At 24.4% G+C, this 18,250-nt stretch overlaps 2 protein-coding genes across 4 annotated transcripts; both read left to right on the top strand.

Annotated features, from left to right (window-relative positions):
- The first annotated feature begins 1,314 nt into the window (after positions 1 to 1,314).
- Positions 1,315 to 9,027, top strand: LOC127285849 (cytoplasmic phosphatidylinositol transfer protein 1). Its single transcript, XM_051312061.1, has 8 exons — positions 1,315 to 1,554; positions 1,801 to 1,949; positions 2,345 to 2,433; positions 2,546 to 2,553; positions 6,837 to 6,908; positions 7,013 to 7,111; positions 7,561 to 7,716; positions 7,885 to 9,027. The coding sequence occupies exons 1-8, from the start codon at positions 1,504 to 1,506 to the stop codon at positions 8,146 to 8,148; spliced, it is 888 nt and encodes a 295-aa protein (XP_051168018.1). The 5' UTR covers positions 1,315 to 1,503; the 3' UTR covers positions 8,149 to 9,027.
- Positions 9,028 to 12,962: 3,935 nt separating this feature from the next.
- On the top strand, positions 12,963 to 17,992 carry LOC127285837 (septin-2). Of its 3 annotated transcripts, none has more exons than XM_051312046.1 (9): positions 12,963 to 13,205; positions 14,172 to 14,352; positions 14,801 to 14,893; positions 14,985 to 15,150; positions 16,117 to 16,267; positions 16,376 to 16,541; positions 16,620 to 16,788; positions 16,991 to 17,072; positions 17,200 to 17,992. In XM_051312046.1, the coding sequence occupies exons 2-9, from the start codon at positions 14,256 to 14,258 to the stop codon at positions 17,338 to 17,340; spliced, it is 1,065 nt and encodes a 354-aa protein (XP_051168003.1). In that variant the 5' UTR covers positions 12,963 to 13,205; positions 14,172 to 14,255; the 3' UTR covers positions 17,341 to 17,992. The 3 variants fall into 3 exon arrangements, with proteins under 3 accessions (XP_051168003.1, XP_051168001.1, XP_051168002.1); XM_051312044.1 differs by having other exon boundaries at positions 12,964 to 13,205; positions 14,176 to 14,352; XM_051312045.1 differs by having other exon boundaries at positions 12,967 to 13,205; positions 14,176 to 14,352; positions 16,620 to 16,776.
- Positions 17,993 to 18,250: the final 258 nt, after the last annotated feature.

The raw sequence follows: 18,250 nt of genomic DNA on the forward strand, positions 1-18,250 counted from the left end.
TTTTAGGAAATTTTCTAAATTTTTGGGGTAAATGGGGACAGTCAGTTTCATTCGTTTAAAGCTTATCTAAATTTTTTTCTGCTGCATAAAATTAATCCTGGGAACGTAAATAACAAGTTAAAAAAAATAAACCCGTAAATATTACATTTTAAAGGAAGAGACTTATGTAATTTGTGAAAAATAGCTATTTCGTGCCCATTTACCCCAATTGACCCTACTCTCTAAATCTGAATTAGTAAAAATGTTTACTAATTTGAATTAGTGACTCACTTTTTGCTTCTGAATTAGTAAAATTTTACTAATTATTAGTAACTTTTACTAACAATTAGTAAAATTTTACTAATTCAGAAGCAAAAAGTGAGTCACTAATTCAAATTAGTAAACATTTTTACTAATTCAGATTAGGGAGTACCGTAATTTTCTATTACTGCGCGTTTGTATCAGTTTCGGTGTATCAATTACGGTTACCAAAATTACGTATGTATTTTGAAGATACTTTACCCACCGTAATTGGAGCCAATGGAAATTTTAAAAATGTTTCAATTACGGCGAGGGAAAAATATTTAATCTAAAATAATTAAAAATTAAATTAATAATTGTTTAACTATGTGCATCTTTATTAGTAATTGTATCAAAAAACGATTAAAATAATTTTTTTAAATCATTTTGCAACAGTTATATTAAATATAATAGTAATAATTATTTTTTATGAACGCGCCGTAATTGATGCACTTACCCTATTTATTTATTTTTATTTATTATTATTTTATTTCTTTTGTTAATTCAATTTCATTTTTTATTTTAATTCAAATTTGACATTAAAAATTAATAGCGTTGCATTTTATTTTAATAATACACCTCAAAATTTTCTTCGTGAATTTTGGAAAAAAAATTTTATTAAAATTAAAGAAAAATATTAATTTATCAAAGAAATTTAATTAAAAATTTTTGAAATAATTAAAATTATCAATTAAATTTTTGGTAAATAATTAAATTCTAAATATTTTTCATAATTGAAAATAAATGGATTTCGATAAATGTATGGGATGGTTGCATATAAACAGGGGAACTGTTTAACCTTTTCTGAATTTGAAATTTTAATTTGTTCTATTACCAAATGCGAATTATTTACTTATTTCGAAAAAAAGACGATTTTTTTTTGTACTAATTTATTCGTATTTATTTATCATTTAGATTTCTACAATAATTATTATGTTAAAAAATGAAAAACGAAGATAAAAATTTTTTCATTCTAAATATTGGTACATCTGTATCGATTTTACGAAACGCTGCTAACTTCAAGTGAATTTAATATGTGTCGTCTGTTCCATGACGATCGCGGCGCGCTCTCCCCTGTTATACTTGTTATTTCTATTCGGCTTCAGGTTATAAACTAATATAATAATAATAAAAGAAATACCTAGTATTAAAAAATTCGTATTTAACTATAAGTGAATTAAAAGTAAACTTTTTCAGTAAAGTTTCCCGAAGAAAAAGTTTAATATGGTTTTAACAAAGGAATATCGTATTTGTATGCCACTCACAGTCGAAGAGGTAAAATCTTATTTTTTTTACGACTTTATAATTATTTAATTATTGTTATTAAGTTCTATCAGTTTTTTTTTTTTTGATATTATTACATAATTTATATTTTCTAGAGTATTTAGTTGTGTAATTTTTTTTTATTCCCTTTTTTGTGCGTAGTTTTGTCAAAAAAAAAGTTTATTTTTAAATCATCTACTGTATTTGTAAACAAATCGAATGTATAATTATTTTTCTTTTTCTTTCTAAAATTGCAAGTATCGAATCGGTCAACTTTATATGATCGCTCGACACAGTCATGAACAATCTGATCACGATGAAGGGGTCGAAGTTGTTGAAAATTGCGAATGTGAGGATCCTGAACATGGAAAGGGTCGATATACAGAAAAAAGAATTCATCTTTCTAGGTAAGTTTCATTTTTTTTTTCCCGTACAAAGTGATTAAAATATTTACCGAACACCCCCAAAGAAACAATTTTTTTTCTAAACCCAAAAAAAGTCGGTTTAGAAAAAAAAAAAAAAAAGAATTCTCAATCGACTTTATTTAAAAACGAAAAAAAAGTCGATTTTAGAAAAATAAAATTTCCAAATCGACTTTATCTATTTTAAAAACAAAAAAGGCCAATTTAGGAAAAAAAAATTGTTTTCTGGAGGAGTTCGGTAAATTTTCATCCCTCTGTATAGAAAAAAAATAGTTTTATTATTAAATTTTAAAATTAACGAATTAAAATTAATCGATTATTATTCGATTTTAATAGAATCGAAAAATTATTTTAAATTATGTAAATCAAATTTTCTTCAGCAAACTTCCGTACTGGATTCAGTCAATAATTCCAAGGATATTTTACGTGACTGAAAAGGCGTGGAATTATTATCCATTTACAATAACAGGTAAGTAAAATTTCTTTACTCTTACATTGAATAATTTCCTTTTCAATTTTCATATACACTTGTAATAATGGATTTTTTTCTCTCTCTTTTCATATTATCATTGGTTTCCCAGAGTATACCGTAAGTATTCATTTTATTTCTGTATTTTTTGATTTATTTATTACAGCCCTTGAACATGATTAATTATATCTTTTTCAATTTTTAGTTTAATTTATATCTGCAATGATTTATTTTCTTCGTAAGAGATTATACTTTAATGTCCAGAAAAAAAAAAATTAAAACGTAAAAACGTTTTTTATCACGTAATTTACAGAAAAAGTCAATTACACTACCGTCCGAAATTGTGCGAACTCTGCTTTTTCAACAACTATAAAACTGTTCAAATCTTCAAAAATATTAAAACTAAAATTTTTTCCTCTTTATTTTATTAAAGTTAATAAAATTCTGAAAGAAATGACACCTTGACAAAGAGAATATGTTAATTTTTCAATTAGATATCTAAGAAAAACACAATTTTCAATGTTTTTACTATTTTTTTTATTTCTCTGGCAAAAATTAATATTTTTAAACGTTCTTAGGCTTATTGAAATCGTATTTTGTTATGCAATTCAAATTATATAAAACAATTCATGTACACATTCTTCCCTAGCGTATGCAAACCGTGAAAGTTGGCTCATAAAATGTCAAAAAATTTAAATTTAATTCTACAATAAAATATAATGTTTAAAAATCAAGTAAATATATCATTCTAAACTTCTCTGATTTATGTAAGTAAATTTAAGATTTATACATTTTACTGATCATTTTTTGTCATATGAATATTAATCAAAATTTTTTGACATTTTATGAGCCAACTTTCACGGTTTGCATACGCTAGGGAAGAATGTGTACATGAATTGTTTTATATAATTTGAATTGCATAACAAAATACGATTTCAATAAGCCTAAGAACGTTTAAAAATATTAATTTTTGCCAGAGAAATAAAAAAAATAGTAAAAACATTGAAAATTGTGTTTTTCTTAGATATCTAATTGAAAAATTAACATATTCTCTTTGTCAAGGTGTCATTTCTTTCAGAATTTTATTAACTTTAATAAAATAAAGAGGAAAAAATTTTAGTTTTAATATTTTTGAAGATTTGAACAGTTTTATAGTTGTTGAAAAAGCAGAGTTCGCACAATTTCGGACGGTAGTGTATTTTCTACAAAAAAATTTTTGTTAACAATAATGAGAAATTCCAGACAAATTCATAAACCGACACACACTGGGGCAAAATTTAGTTTTGGACAAATCAACATTTACAAGTAAACCTACGGAAGTGAGAATCTCCGATTTTAATGAAACTTGGTATGAATGTAGTACTCGGAAAAATAAGAGACCCGTATTTTTTTATATCTGCCATGATCCACTTTAATGGGTAGAAATCCCTACTGAAAATTCCCACATAGACTTCTATATAGGAAACCATATGGCTTCCTATATAGGGACCCATGTGGTTTCCCATATGGGAGCCTATGTGGGAATTTTCAGTGGGGATCACCCCTTGAAGTTATAGGGGTGTAATGTCATAATTAGAGCTTGTGGTCAAACTATTACTAGTAGCTAAACAGTGAATACCGCAATGAAAACATTAGAAATACAGTTAATTTTCCATAGAAAAATATTTAATAAATTCAATTGTTTAAACAATTACTTGAAATCAACAAAAATCTTGAAATCTAATAACGCCATTCGATTCTTATATCTTTTTGACGAAGCGAAGTTCTTATTAGTTATAAAATTGTTTATTTAATTTTTTATGTAAAATGAAATTTAAAAAAAAGTTTTGCAAGGCACAGTTTCGTCGTAATTTTTTCCATAGAATCGAATGGCGTTATTAGATTTCAAGATTTTTGTTGATCTCAAGTAATTGTTTAAACAATTGAGGGGCTGATAGTAAAAATGGTTTAAAATAACATTGGGAGCAAAAATGGGATAAGTGACTTGGGAGCAAAAACGGGTTAAAATGATTCGTGTTATTTATTGATAAATTCATTACATTATCGATTAAAAAATATTAACAATAGGAAAAAATGCATATTTTATTATAATTAATATTTTTTAATCAATAATATAATGAATTTATCAATAAATTACACGAATCATTTTAACCCGTTTTTGCTCCCAAGTCACTTATCCCACTTTTGCTCCCAATGTTATTTTAAATCATTTTTACTATCAGCCTCTCAATTGAATTTATTAAATATTTTTCTATGGAAAATTAACTGTATTTCTAATGTTTTCATTGCGGTATTCACTGTTTAGCTACTAGCGAGGGGGAATTTACTAGTTAAAAACGTGTACACTTGACTACCGGTATTACACCTCATATTACCCTTATTACTAAGTTATTACACGTTATTACAGAGATATTACAGATTTTTCTGCGTTATTACAGCACTGTAATAACGCATTATTACACGGTATTACACGTTATTACACAAGTATTACAGGAAGAGTGTACACTTGACTACCTGAGTAAATTCCCCCTCGGCTACTAGTAATAGTTTGAGCACAAGCTCTAATTATGACATTACACCCCTATAACTTCAAGGGGTGATTTCTACCCATTAAAGTGGATTATGGCAAATATAAAAAAATACGGGTCTCTTATTTTTTCGAGTACTACATTCATACCAAGTTTCATTAATATCGGAGATTCTCACTTCCGTAGGTTTACTTGTTACACTAAACTGCCCCGGTAAGAAGCGAGGAATAGAGAAAGATCGAAAGTTTGCATAGATATTAAAGGATTAGACCACTGTGAAATTTTTAAAAAATCGAAATTTTTTTTTTTTTTTTTTGCCAAAAAGGTGCCTTAGGGTGTTAGAAATGAGAAACAATAATCATTATTAGAGGTAAAATATTTTTAAAAGCTTAAATTTTACATCCGCACGGTGCCGGATATACGGTTCTGTATATCATAGAGACATACGTTTACGCATTTTTCTCAAAACCAAGTTTTTCAAACTGGCCGGTAACATTTCTCGTACAATTTTGGATGAAATTAGCTAAAAATTGGTTTACAGCTTCAAGATAACATTTTTTATGGAAGTACGTAGGGAATTTTTTTTTATTAACAATTTTCGATTTTTTTTAGCAAAAAAAACTCGAAATTTTTATCAAACACGTGCAATTTTTACAAAAATTGATTTTTTTTTCAAAATCCACTGCGTACTTTTATAGATTTTAAGTTATAAATTATGAAAAAATTTGGTTTTTTGTTCTATGTCAAAAACTGAAAAAGATTTTCTATCGGCCCTACACCTCTGCATAAAAAATGGTTTTTGTAGATCGTCGCCATTTTAATTTTTTTACCTTTTGAACATAATTTTTTAATAGTTTAATATGTACTAAACAATAATTTTTAATTCATTTTATTCTGTTCTCGAAAGAAAAAATCTTAAAAATGGGTCTGATTTTCGGTCTTGACAGTAGTGTGGTCTAACCCCTTAAGCATAAGTTGATCATTTTGCAATTATTCTGAATAGGCGAATTCACATTTTTACCCAATTCTCCAGTAAACGTCTAAATATAAAAAAAAAATTAATTCTTTTCTATTCCCAGTACAGATAAGTCAATACAAAAAAAATTCAAACTTCTTATTTTTCTTAATGCGCAAAGTTTTTTATTTTCAAACTTTTTGGAAGCGAATAGAAAAAAATTAAATATTTGGAGAGTAAATTTTAAATGTCTATTCCTTTCAATCGTCAACTTCAAAAATTTTCAAAGCGTATTGAAAGGAATAAGAAATTTGAAAAAAAAATAATAAATAAAAAATAAATAAATATTTTTTAAAACTAAATAAATAAAATAATAAATTCTAGTTTAGAATTCCAAAAAAATCGTTTTTTTTTTTTTTTTTGCTTGAAAATGTTTCTTAGTATAATAAAATTATTGCCCCAGAACGTTTTTTAAAAAATATGTAAAAAAAACAAAAGTTGTAATCAAAAAAATTTTATGTCAAATGAATTTTCATTTGTCCGAAAGTAGAAATGACCGAAAGAATAATCGACAGAAAGATTTCGGCGCGATTTTTAAAATCAACCAATTACAATTTTATGGATAATTTTTGATTGGTTGATTTTACAAATCGCGCCGAAATCTTTCTGTCGATTATTTTTTCGGTCATTTCTACTTTCGGACAAATAAAAATTCTATCAATTAGAAATTATGTAGTATATGAAAAATTGATTATATAAAAATTCTATCAAATAATATGCTGCTGCCAATAATTGCCATTATAAAAACTTGGCAATAGTCAGAATCTCTTTTAGGTGATCTGAAGTTAAATTATTGATGTCGTACTTATTTTGTAAATTAAACTGAAACATCTATAGTATTTATTTTACTATTTTTTCAGTGTTCATTCATTCCAAAATTTCAAATCTACATTAAAACAAGATATGAAGATAATAATGGTTCCACGGAAAATGTAAGTTAATCTATACAAATAGTAAAACTAAACTTAAAAAGATAAATAATGTAAAATTTGATTTTACAATAATTCAATATAATTATTTATTATTTTAAATATAGTGTTTAGGTCTATCACCAGTAGAACTTGTGCATCGTGAAGTTGATTCCATAGATATTGCTTATGATGAAATAACCGCGAAACATTATAAAGAGGAAGAGGTAATTTGAAAATTTTTATTTATTCCCACACAGTAAACAGATTTTGCAATACTGCCAACATTGTCAAATTCCTTTTCTAATCCAAATAAATTATTTGTCTCAAAAATTTATGATCCTTAAGATAAATAAAAATTTTTGAAGATAATTAAACCCTAAAGTTAATTCTGATATAAAGTAATCACTTTAATTTGATTGATTTGTATTAAAATCGATATATCGATTCACTCTCTTTAACGAAACAGATACTATCCATAACGAGACTATAATTTCTCAGAATCAAAATATTTGCCTACCACTATCAATAAATTCAAAGATAAAGAACAGCTTCATCTGTGAATTGGATTCGAAAGTCAGCGAAATTTTTTTTTAGAATCAATGTTCGCAACCTCGCGGTTAAAAAAGCGGTATAATTAATAAATAAAAAAAAAAAATGATTTTCTTCTCTTTAGGATCCAAAGTTCTTCCAGTCGAAATTAACTGGTCGAGGTCCTTTGATAGAAGGATGGAAAGACACAACTCAACCAATTATGTGTTCCTACAAAGTAGTAAATGCTTCCTTCGAAGTTTGGGGTATGCAAACACGAGTTGAAGACTTTGTACATCGAGTGAGTTATTAACCTCATATTTCCACATATTTGCAGAAAATTAACTTTCTTAAGTAAAAATTAATTTTTCCCCGGGTTATTGCTTCCAAAAGCAATTTATATAATTTTTGGAAGCAATACCAGGGGAAAAATAAAAAAAATTTTATAAAATAAAAACCTTGCTCTTAGTGTATTCGAGATATTTTACTACTTGGCCATCGTCAGGCGTTTGCTTGGATTGATGAATGGCACGACATGACATTGGAAGACGTGAGAAAATATGAGGAAAAAATGCAAGCCGAAACAAATGAAAAAGTACAAGCTAAAATTCATGGATTAGAGGTAAAGACTGAAGAATCGATTCCCGCTTCACCCACAAGTTCCATTCCATCATCTCCTACTCTTAAGAGTCCAACACAAGCAAGTGCTCGGTCATGGTTCTCTTGGTCGTAGCCTATCGCCAAATAAAAACGTCATCACCTCTATAGATTAAAAAAAAAGGATAATACTCCTTAACGAATGTAAATAGCCTCAGAACCTTTGTTATACAAAAAAAAAATGAAATACTCCTTGTATTGCTGAAAGCACGCACTTATCTTTAAAAGATAATAATAGCATTATTTTTTTTTTTTGTTTCCTCGGAAAGAAAACTGTAATTTTAGAAGCATCAATTATCGCAAGCTTTATTATTGGTACTTAAATAGAAAGCTGTCTGTGATACGAGCTGGATTCTATTTTTCAAATTCTCATTTTCAAGGTGACAAAAATAGATATCAAAATTTCATAAAAAAAAAAAAAAATTATAGTAGAATAATTTTACTTGACAAATTTTAAATGTGGCTATGACTTAAAAAATTTACAATTTAATTACTTAAAGTTTCATTTTTTATGTACTGGTTACTAAAAATAAACAATTGCTAAATAATTGATTTTTTTACATAAATAAGACAAAAAAAAACAAACACTTTTCTTGTGAAAAAAATATTCTTCTATTGCAAATATAAATGGGCTTAAAGGAATAATAAAAACTGTAAATGTTATACACAATACAGCCATAAAATATACGTATTTTGCACGCTTGTGTGCTTATTGTTATATATATATATTTAAAATGATATTTATTTATAGCAAATTAAAATCGACTTTTGAGTTTATAAATTATCTTGCCTATAACTACATATTGTACGAAAAAAATGGGTGTCCATAATTGTTATAAACTATTTCTTTCGGTCTCTCTATTTCAAGATAGCCATTCTTTTCCTGTTAATCTCATTGTATTCTCTGTAAAAAAAAAATCGAAGACAAAAATAAAAGGAAAACTAAATTAAGAAATTACTGTGTATTTTCTGTGCCAAAATTCTCCAAAGTCAAGATTCTAAAAATTGGAACTGATTGTCAGGGGTTGTAAAAAGATGATGATGATGATCAGTTTGAGATTAAAAAGATCAAATCGTAAAAAGAAACTAAAAATTACACTACTGAAGAAAAACCAATTGTCAGGGGCTTTCTAACGATTTCTACCAATACGATAAATTTTCTTAAAGTAATAATAAAGATTACTTTAAAGAATAATATTATTTTCAAAAATATCTACATTGTCAAGCTACGGAAAATTAATTGTCAGGGACTATCTAACGATTTCTACCAATACGATTAATTTTCCAAGAATGGAATAAAAAGTAAATCGGAATTTTAGTTTAATATTCTTATAAGACATGTGCATTGCAATAAACTACATGACAATTTGAAAGATTAAAAAATAGAGATGACATAATTAATTTATTTAAATAATAATTTATTATTAAACTAGCAAAATTAAACGCGCCAAATTGGGTATTTAATTGTTTGTTATAAAGAAATTAAAGATTAATATTATCAATAATAATTTAATTTATTAGAATATTATTACATATTAAATGATAATAATGAAAATTATATTATGTTTACAGGCCTCGGATTATACGACTTTTTCCGACTTTTTTCAAAAATACGACTTTTATCGACTTGTTTTAATAAAATGAGACATTTTTTTTTACATTTGAAAAAAAATGTAAATAAAACACATTTTTTTAGTATAAAATGTAGATCTTCTTCAGATCTTCTTCAATTCAATTATTCAACAAATTTTGAACTAAAATGATTCTTCACTAAATTAATTATTTTTAATAATTTTAATGAAATACATCACAAATTCAATTATATCAAAATTATTTTTCTATTAAAATTTTTATGAAATTTAACAATTGTTTATAATAATTATCCAAAATTTTCAATTTAAAATTTAATTATTTACCAAGTTTTCAATTTAAAATGCAATGAAATTCAATTATTTTCTAAAATTTCTATTCAAAATTAATTATACAAATTTTCAATCAAAAATGAACTTAAATTAAATTATTATCCAATATTTTAATTAAAATTCAATTATTTCCCAAAATTTTTAATACAAAATGAACTGAAATTCAATTATTTTCCAAATTTAAAATCAAATAAAATTTCATTATTCTCAAAAATTTGAATTGAAAATTAATTGAATTTTCAACAATTTGAATTTAAAAGCATGTAAAATTTAATTATTTTTTAAAAATTTCAATTCAAAATAAACTAAAATTCAATTATTACCCGAAATTTTAATTAAAAATCAATTAAAAATCCAATAATTATCCAAAATTTTCAATTTAAAATTTAATTATTTACCAAGTTTTCAATTTAAAATGAAATAAAATTCAATTATTTTCTAAAATTTCTATTCAAAATTATTTATCCAAATTTTCAATCAAAAATGAACTTAAATTAAATTATTATCGAAAATTTCAATTCAAATTTAATTATTTCCCAAAATTTTCAATTCAAAATGAATTGAAATTCAATTATTTTCCAAATTTAAAATCAAAAAAAATTTAATTATTCTCAAAAATTTGAATTCAAAATTAATTGAATTTTCAATAATTTGAATTTAAAAGTATCTAAAATTTCATTATTTCTAAAATTTTCCATCGAAATTTTTTTTTTTGAAATTTAATAATTTCAATTATAACTCTAAGGAAATTCAATTATTTTTAACTATTTTAATAATATTCTTTGAAATTTCAACTATCTGAAACCATTTTTCAATTAAAAATGATTTTCAAATTATTGTATTTTGTCCGCATTTTCTAATAAATTTTTAGTGAAATCATCTAAAATTTTAATTACAAAACACTTAAAGTTTCAATTAATTTCAAAAATCTCAATTTTAAATCTTTGAAAATTCAATTAAATTTAAAAAATGTTTTCCAAAAATTGTTTGATAAATTATTTTTAGTTCTGTAAAATTTAATAATTGTTCGAAAATTAACAATATCTTTTGAAATTTAATTATTTCTAAAAATTTCAACTTTAACCCTTCGAAAAGGATTATTATTAAAAAAAAAAATTATTATTTAAAAATCTGTAAAATATTTTTGTTAAAATAAAAAACAAATCCACTTTTTTTGGAATATAAATCGACTAAAACGACTTTTTGTGTCTTTAAGTTGATTCGAGGCCTGTTTTTTATATAATTAATATTTAATAGGTATTCGTTGGCCCCTGGTACCTTAAAAATTAATTTTTAAAAATTAATTTTTTTCAAATTACTATCTTGTACGAAATTTCCTGGCGCATCTTTTTTCTCATCATAAATTTTTTGTACAATTTTTGAATCAATATACAACTTTAAAAAAAATTTCGTTGGTAAACGTTGTGTACTTCAGCTTCGTGAATTGAATTTTCGAATTTGGAATTTTAAAGAAACTTATTCCGAAATTTGGAAACACAATTATACAACTTTGGCAAAAATGAGAAAAAGAATTGTCAAAATTTGACACGTCATAAGATTACTATTCAAAAAAACACGTGAAATCTGAAAAGGCCAACTTCAAGTTAGGACAGAAGGACAGACCAAGCATTTTATTATTATATAATTATGATTAATCATTTAAAATTGATTTTTTTTTAAACTAGAAAAGATAATTTTTCTAAAATAAAATATCGAAAATTCATTTGTCCGTATTTTTATTTGTGCAAATTGTTTTATTGAATGATTTCCTAAGATGCCGATTTTTCATTTGACCGAAATTGTAAATGTCCGAATAAACAATATCGACTTGATTTCGGCGCGAATTTTAAAATTCACCAATCAGAAATTATCAAGAAAATTGTGATTGTTTAATTTCAAAATTAGCGCCGAAATTTTTCTCTCGATTGTTGGTCATTTTGCAAATTCGGACAAATGGAAATTCGACGTTTTAAAAATTCTATCAAATAATAATTTCTGAAAATAAAAATACGGAAAATTGTAGATTCGATGAATTAGAAATTTTTGCATTTAAAAAATCAAGTCACTTAAAATTCTATTACATGAAAATTCAGATATAAATTAATATTTTGTTAAAATAGAATTTTTTAAATTAAAAAAAATCACGCATATCAGAAATGTTTATGATTAAACTTGAAAAACAAAAACCTTTTTTTTTATAAACTTTATACGTAATAATCTCTATAATCAGAAAAAGATAAGTAAAATTATTGCATAAGTGATAAAAGAAGTTATTTCTTAAAACAATATTACATTTCAGTATTATTTTTCGAATATAAAGTAAATTTTTTTTTTTAATTTACACTGAAAATTTTATTTGATTTAAATAATACTTGACTATTATCAAAGCAATGTTTACTTGAATTTTTGCAAATAATTTTAAAAATCACTAAATAGTAAAATTTGTTATTCTATAAAAAGTTGAAAAATAATTTTTGTTTATTTTTTTTATTAAGTAATAATTACAAATTTTAATTATATTTGTAAAATACATTTACAATATAATAAAAATTATTTGCTACTTAACTATTATCAAATAAATATTTAATTATACCAAATAAATTTTATTTTCCAAATAAATATTTAATTAAACCCAAATAATTTTTATTTTCCAAATAAATATCTAATTAAACCCAAATAATTTTTATTTTCCAAATAAATATCTAATTAAATCCAAATAATTTTTATTTTCCAAATAAATATATAATTAAACCCAAATAATTTTTATTTTCAATTAAATAAATTGTTTTTGAACCAATAATAATTTTTGTATTTGTAACAAATAGCATTTAATAAACTCAAATAATAATTTAATACAAATAAATATTTATTTTGTAAATAGTCGGGATTATTTGAATGAAAGACATTTTTTTCAATGTAGTATTGTGAAATAATTTTCTAATGTGTTTGTAATGAGGACACGATTTCCATAATAAACATTTATGATTGAGTGAAGGACATAAAGGAAAGCTCGGAAAATGATTTTGGTACTGCAAGGGACAAAGGTCACTATTGATCGAATGTGCGAGGGTGCGCGCCAGCGCAGCCGATAGTTATTCGTCTTTGCAACTTGCATTAAGGGACGCACTTCGCCACCCCAAAAAACATTCGGGATTTAGCCGATTCGCCGGCTATATAGTGTTGTTTGTTATTGCTGTCACAATGTCAGGCGGTAAGAGTACACAAAAATATTATATTCTAATTCCTATATATTATTTACTAACATTGTCAATTGTAATTTTATTCTCAAATCCCCATTTCACAAGAAATTCATTTACACTGTGATTTAATCACATTTTCAATTTTTCATATTCATACACTACAATGTGTTTTTCAATGACTAGATAATTTCATTTTTCGTCGGCTCTATGATTTAATAATTAATTAAATATTATAAATTAAATTTTTTTTATTGATTTTCGAATACAAGGCCTTGAATTCTAAAATTAATTTTTCTTTAAGTTTTTTCAACAATAATTATTATTTAATTTTACACACGGAAATTAAAAAAATTTGACTCACATCAGAGAAATGAGGTCGCAATGTTTATGTATTTAGAAGAAAAATTCTCTTTGATTTAAGAAATTTTTTTTTTATATTTATTTTTGAATCAAAAGAATTTATTTTTTTAATAAAAACAAAATAAAAAAAAAATTTAAACATAAAAACATTCTTTTTTGTTCAAAAATTTTTTTCTTTGACGGTATATATTTCTCTGATTTAAAGAAACTATTTTTCAAAAAAATTAATTATTTTATAACAATTTAACGGGCACTAATTTGTGTTTATGTAATTATTTTTATTTTATATTTACAATAAATTTAAAAATATATTTTAATTTTATTATAATTCTTTAAAAAGTTCAAAAATAATTTTTATTTATTTTTTATTAAAAATTACAAAAAAAAATGGAAATAAATAATTATTTTACAATATTTTACTGAAAAAAGAAGAATTATTTGCTTCAAATAATCGGTTACTTTACTATTATCAAATAAATATTTAGTTGAACCAAATAATTTTTATTTGAATTAAATAAATTTGTATTTGAACCAATAATTTCTGTATTTAAAACGAATGCCAAGTTATAAACTGATAAAAAGGGAACCCATTTAAAATCGATTAAAATTTGTTTCAGCAAGACAGGGACTATATTGGATTTGCGACACTTCCAGAACAAGTGCACAGGAAATCAGTAAAAAGAGGATTCGAATTTACATTGATGGTCCTGGGTGAAACTGGATTGGGAAAATCAACCCTAATAAATAGTCTTTTCCTTGGTGATCTCTATAAAGATCGACGAATTCCCGATGTCTCTGGTAAGAATTAATTTATCATAGAAAAAAAATTTTTTTTTTATAATAATTTATAATTTTTCAAAAGAAAAAAAATTACTCTATCCTGGCTTTTATTTTTATTTTCCAACTAAATATTTAATTAAACTAAATAAACGATAATAAACGATCTTTTTGTCTCCTATTTTTTCCAAAACTGTTATTCTTTTAAATTAATACAGGTGCGACAAAACACCCCGAGAGTTGGGGTGTGTATTGACGCAAGAAGTAAAGTTATATTAAAAGTTCAAACTAATTCAAATATTAATTAATTATCGAAATTAATTTTTGGAAATTAATTAATGAAACTAATTGGTTAAATGAATTATTGAAATTATTTAGTGAAAATAATTTATTACAAATTTTAATTTTAATTTTTTTATTTTTTAAATAAAAAAAATAGTAAAATTTACATTTGTGGAATTTCTTTTAGAACGAATAGAAAAAACAACGTCAATTGAAAAAAAGACAATGGACATAGAAGAGCGTGGAGTTAGATTACGATTAACAATTGTCGACACTCCGGGTAATAATTTATAATTTATTTAAAAAATAAACTTTATGAAAATTAATTGCAATAATTGTGTTTACTGAATTTTTTTTTATTGAAACTTTAGGCTTTGGAGATTCAGTAAATTGTGAAGACACATGGAAAGCATGTTCGTCGTATATTGATGAACAATTTCGACAATATTTCACTGACGAAAGTGGATTGAATAGAAAAAATATACAGGACAACAGGGTACATTGCTGTCTTTATTTTATTCCCCCATATGGACATGGGTGAGTAATTTTTATTGATTAAAATTGTTAAAAATAATTTTTTTAATTTTATAAAATAAATATTGAAAAAAAAAATTTCAATAAAATTTTGGATAATTTTTACTGCTATACTTATTTTTTAAATAATTAAATTTAAAAAAAAATTATAAAATTTTTGTAAATAATTGAATTTTTGAAAATTTGAATGAAAAATAATTTATTTGGCAAATAATTATAAAAATAAAATTTATTAATAATTGAATTTCGGTTCAGGTATTAAAATTACTAATTCTCCAAATCAGGGACTGATTTTACAATTGTTATAAAAAAAACATTCTTTAGGTTCAATTTCATTAGCTCAGAATTTCACCCAAGAAAACTTATTTATCTACTGTTTATTTATTTATTTTTACAGTAAATGAAATTTGTTTCAAGTCAAATGATAATTTTTTTGTGTTTGCAAATTAACTTTGTTTAAATTAATTACAATAGAATTAAATATTCGATTATGTTTTCGTTATGTACGAAACGAAAAAAAATATTCTTCATTTACGACAAATTCCTCTTGTTTTAAGAGAATTATTTTCTTTTTAAGAATATTCCTCTTAAAATAAGAGGAAAAATACTCCCCGATTAATATTCTTGATTCAAGAGGATTTTCTCAAGAGAAATTTACCTCTATTTTCAAGAATATTTTTTTTTCGGTGCGGAATATTCCAAAACTAATAGAAACGAATTTCATTTTGGTATATGATTTTATCAATCATCGGGTGTTGATTTAATAATCGTAAAAAAAAAATTCTTCGGGTTTAATTTTCATTAGCTCAGAATTTCACCCAAGAAAACTTATTTACTTATTTATTTTCACAATAGATTGTGTCAAGTTACAATTTTTTGTGTTTGCAAATTAATTTTTTTTTTGAAATAAAATTGCAATATAATTAATTTTTAAAAAAATTTTTAATTAAAATTAAATTTGCAATACAGACTCAGACAAGTGGATCTTGAAGTATTAAGGAGATTACATCGCAAAGTAAATGTCGTACCAGTAATTGCCAAAGCGGACACTCTAACAACGCAAGAAGTAAAAAAATTAAAAGAACGAATACTTGCTGACATTGAGGAGCATGAAATTCAGGTAAAAATAAAAATTTCTCTGTGATTAAAAGAAATTGTAAAATTAAATAAATGCAAAGCATTTGTGGGAAGCATTAACATTCATTGAGATTTATTTGAAATTCAATAGATTTATCAGTTCCCCGATTGTGACAGTGATGAAGACGAGGAATTTAAACAACAGGACAAAGAATTAAAGGCTTGTGTACCGTTTGCTGTTGTTGGTAGTTCAACAGTTTTAGAAGTTGCTGGACGAAAAGTTCGTGGACGACAATATCCTTGGGGAGTTGTTGAAGGTATAAATATTATTTTAAAAAAATGATTATAAATTTTTGATAATTTTAAACATATTTTTTCTTTTTTTCGAAACTCAGTTGAAAATCCAAAACATAGTGATTTTGTGAAATTACGAACAATGTTAATTTCAACGCATATGCAAGATTTAAAAGATGTCACACAAGACGTTCACTATGAAAATTTCCGTGCTCAATGTATTTCCCAAATATCCCAGCAAGCGATCCGGGAAAGGAGGTATTTACGCATGTAAATAATATCATTTTATATTTCATATATAATTGTATACAGCACAATTAAGTAAATTTTCAAAATTATCTCTGGCACTTTCAAATTAACATAATTTTGTCTTTACAGTATTTTTATTTATAAAAATTAAAAAAAATTTTAAACTATTAAAAGTTTAAGTTGAAACTATGATTTCTAAAATACAATTTTTTTTTATTTTCAGTAAATTAAAAAGAGATTCTGGTCCACATTTCGATAATAATATTTCCGAAACTGACAGACTACTTTTACAGAAGGATGAAGAGGTAAAATTATTCATTAGATCTTTTGCTCTCCAAAGTAAAAACCTAGTCACTTTTCTAAAACTTTCAAACTCATAGAAAATTTAATTTCTAATTTTACAAAAAAAAAAATTTGTTTTCTAATTTATAGATACGCAGAATGCAAGATATTTTGGCTCAAATGCAAGAGAAATTAAAAGCAACGGGACAAGTAAGAAGAGTTGGAAGTTTAGGAAATGATTTAGATGTAACTGACGTAGACAAAAAGCGAAACAGTATTATTGATGTTTGAAACTTTTTCTGTGATTCTACATTTTGGCGATTACTATAATGCTCCATTTATATATATACTATAAGAATAGAGTTCAGGGTTTTAATTATCGCCTTAATTCCAGAAAAGCTTTTTAAAATTATTTAGAAAAGCGCATCTCGTATTAAAGCCAATCATATACAAAAGTATCAGACAATACCCTGAATTAACAATAAAAAAAAAAAACTGATTAATCAGTAGCGAATCCAGTCAAATACAGGCTTAATTTTATAAATACGAGAGACAGAAAAAAAATCATTTCAATTTTTTTAACAAATCCGCCTTTGTCTGGATTCGCCACTGTGGAAAAATAAAAAAAAAATTTTGTTGAATTATTATTTTTAAGTTGTTATCGAGAGTATGGTTTAAATATAATATATTAATTAATTGTATACATCACGTAGAATGTAAGTGATATTTATAAATCGCACAAGTATTACTTTTCTCCACCTATTGAATTTTGCACAAAGGAAAGGAAGTGTTTTTTTTTTTTTTTTTTTAAAGAATGTTTTCAAATATAGGTGGAGAATGTTTTTTATAAACTGAGGCAATTAAATATTGAAATATATACTGTTTTTAATTAAGTAATACGTATAATATGTATATTCAGGGAAAATAAATTCTTTCTAAATGACATTTTGATTTAAAATAATAATAATTTTCTTTTCCATCCATAATACGGAAAAAAATATAAAATTTTTACTATTTTACAAAGTAAAACCTGAACTGTCGGAAACTTCTGCGCTTTTGTAGAAACTTTTGCTCCGGAAATAGGAAAAAATTACTAGGGTAAGTGCATCAAATACGGCGCGTTTATAAAAAATAATTATTACTATTATATTTAATATAACTGTTGTAAAATGATTAAAAAAAATTATTTTGATCGTTTTTT

The sequence above is a fragment of the Leptopilina boulardi genome, unplaced genomic scaffold, assembly GCF_019393585.1.
Source record: "Leptopilina boulardi isolate dan_hultmark-lab unplaced genomic scaffold, ZJU_Lbou_2.1 LbouV2_341, whole genome shotgun sequence".
In the NCBI taxonomy this organism is placed as follows: domain Eukaryota; kingdom Metazoa; phylum Arthropoda; class Insecta; order Hymenoptera; family Figitidae; genus Leptopilina; species Leptopilina boulardi.

Bases quoted from the DNA above. Each gene is read 5' to 3' on its own strand.
- LOC127285837 (XM_051312044.1), top strand. The intron at 14,894-14,984 runs GTAATAATTTAT...TTGAAACTTTAG, and splicing joins AACAATTGTCGACACTCCGG to GCTTTGGAGATTCAGTAAAT. The intron at 16,268-16,375 runs GTAAAAATAAAA...GAAATTCAATAG, and splicing joins TTGAGGAGCATGAAATTCAG to ATTTATCAGTTCCCCGATTG.
- LOC127285849 (XM_051312061.1), top strand. From the start codon at position 1,504: ATGGTTTTAACAAAGGAATATCGTATTTGTATGCCACTCACAGTCGAA. The intron at 6,909-7,012 runs GTAAGTTAATCT...TTTTAAATATAG, and splicing joins ATAATGGTTCCACGGAAAAT to TGTTTAGGTCTATCACCAGT. The intron at 7,717-7,884 runs GTGAGTTATTAA...CCTTGCTCTTAG, and splicing joins TTGAAGACTTTGTACATCGA to TGTATTCGAGATATTTTACT.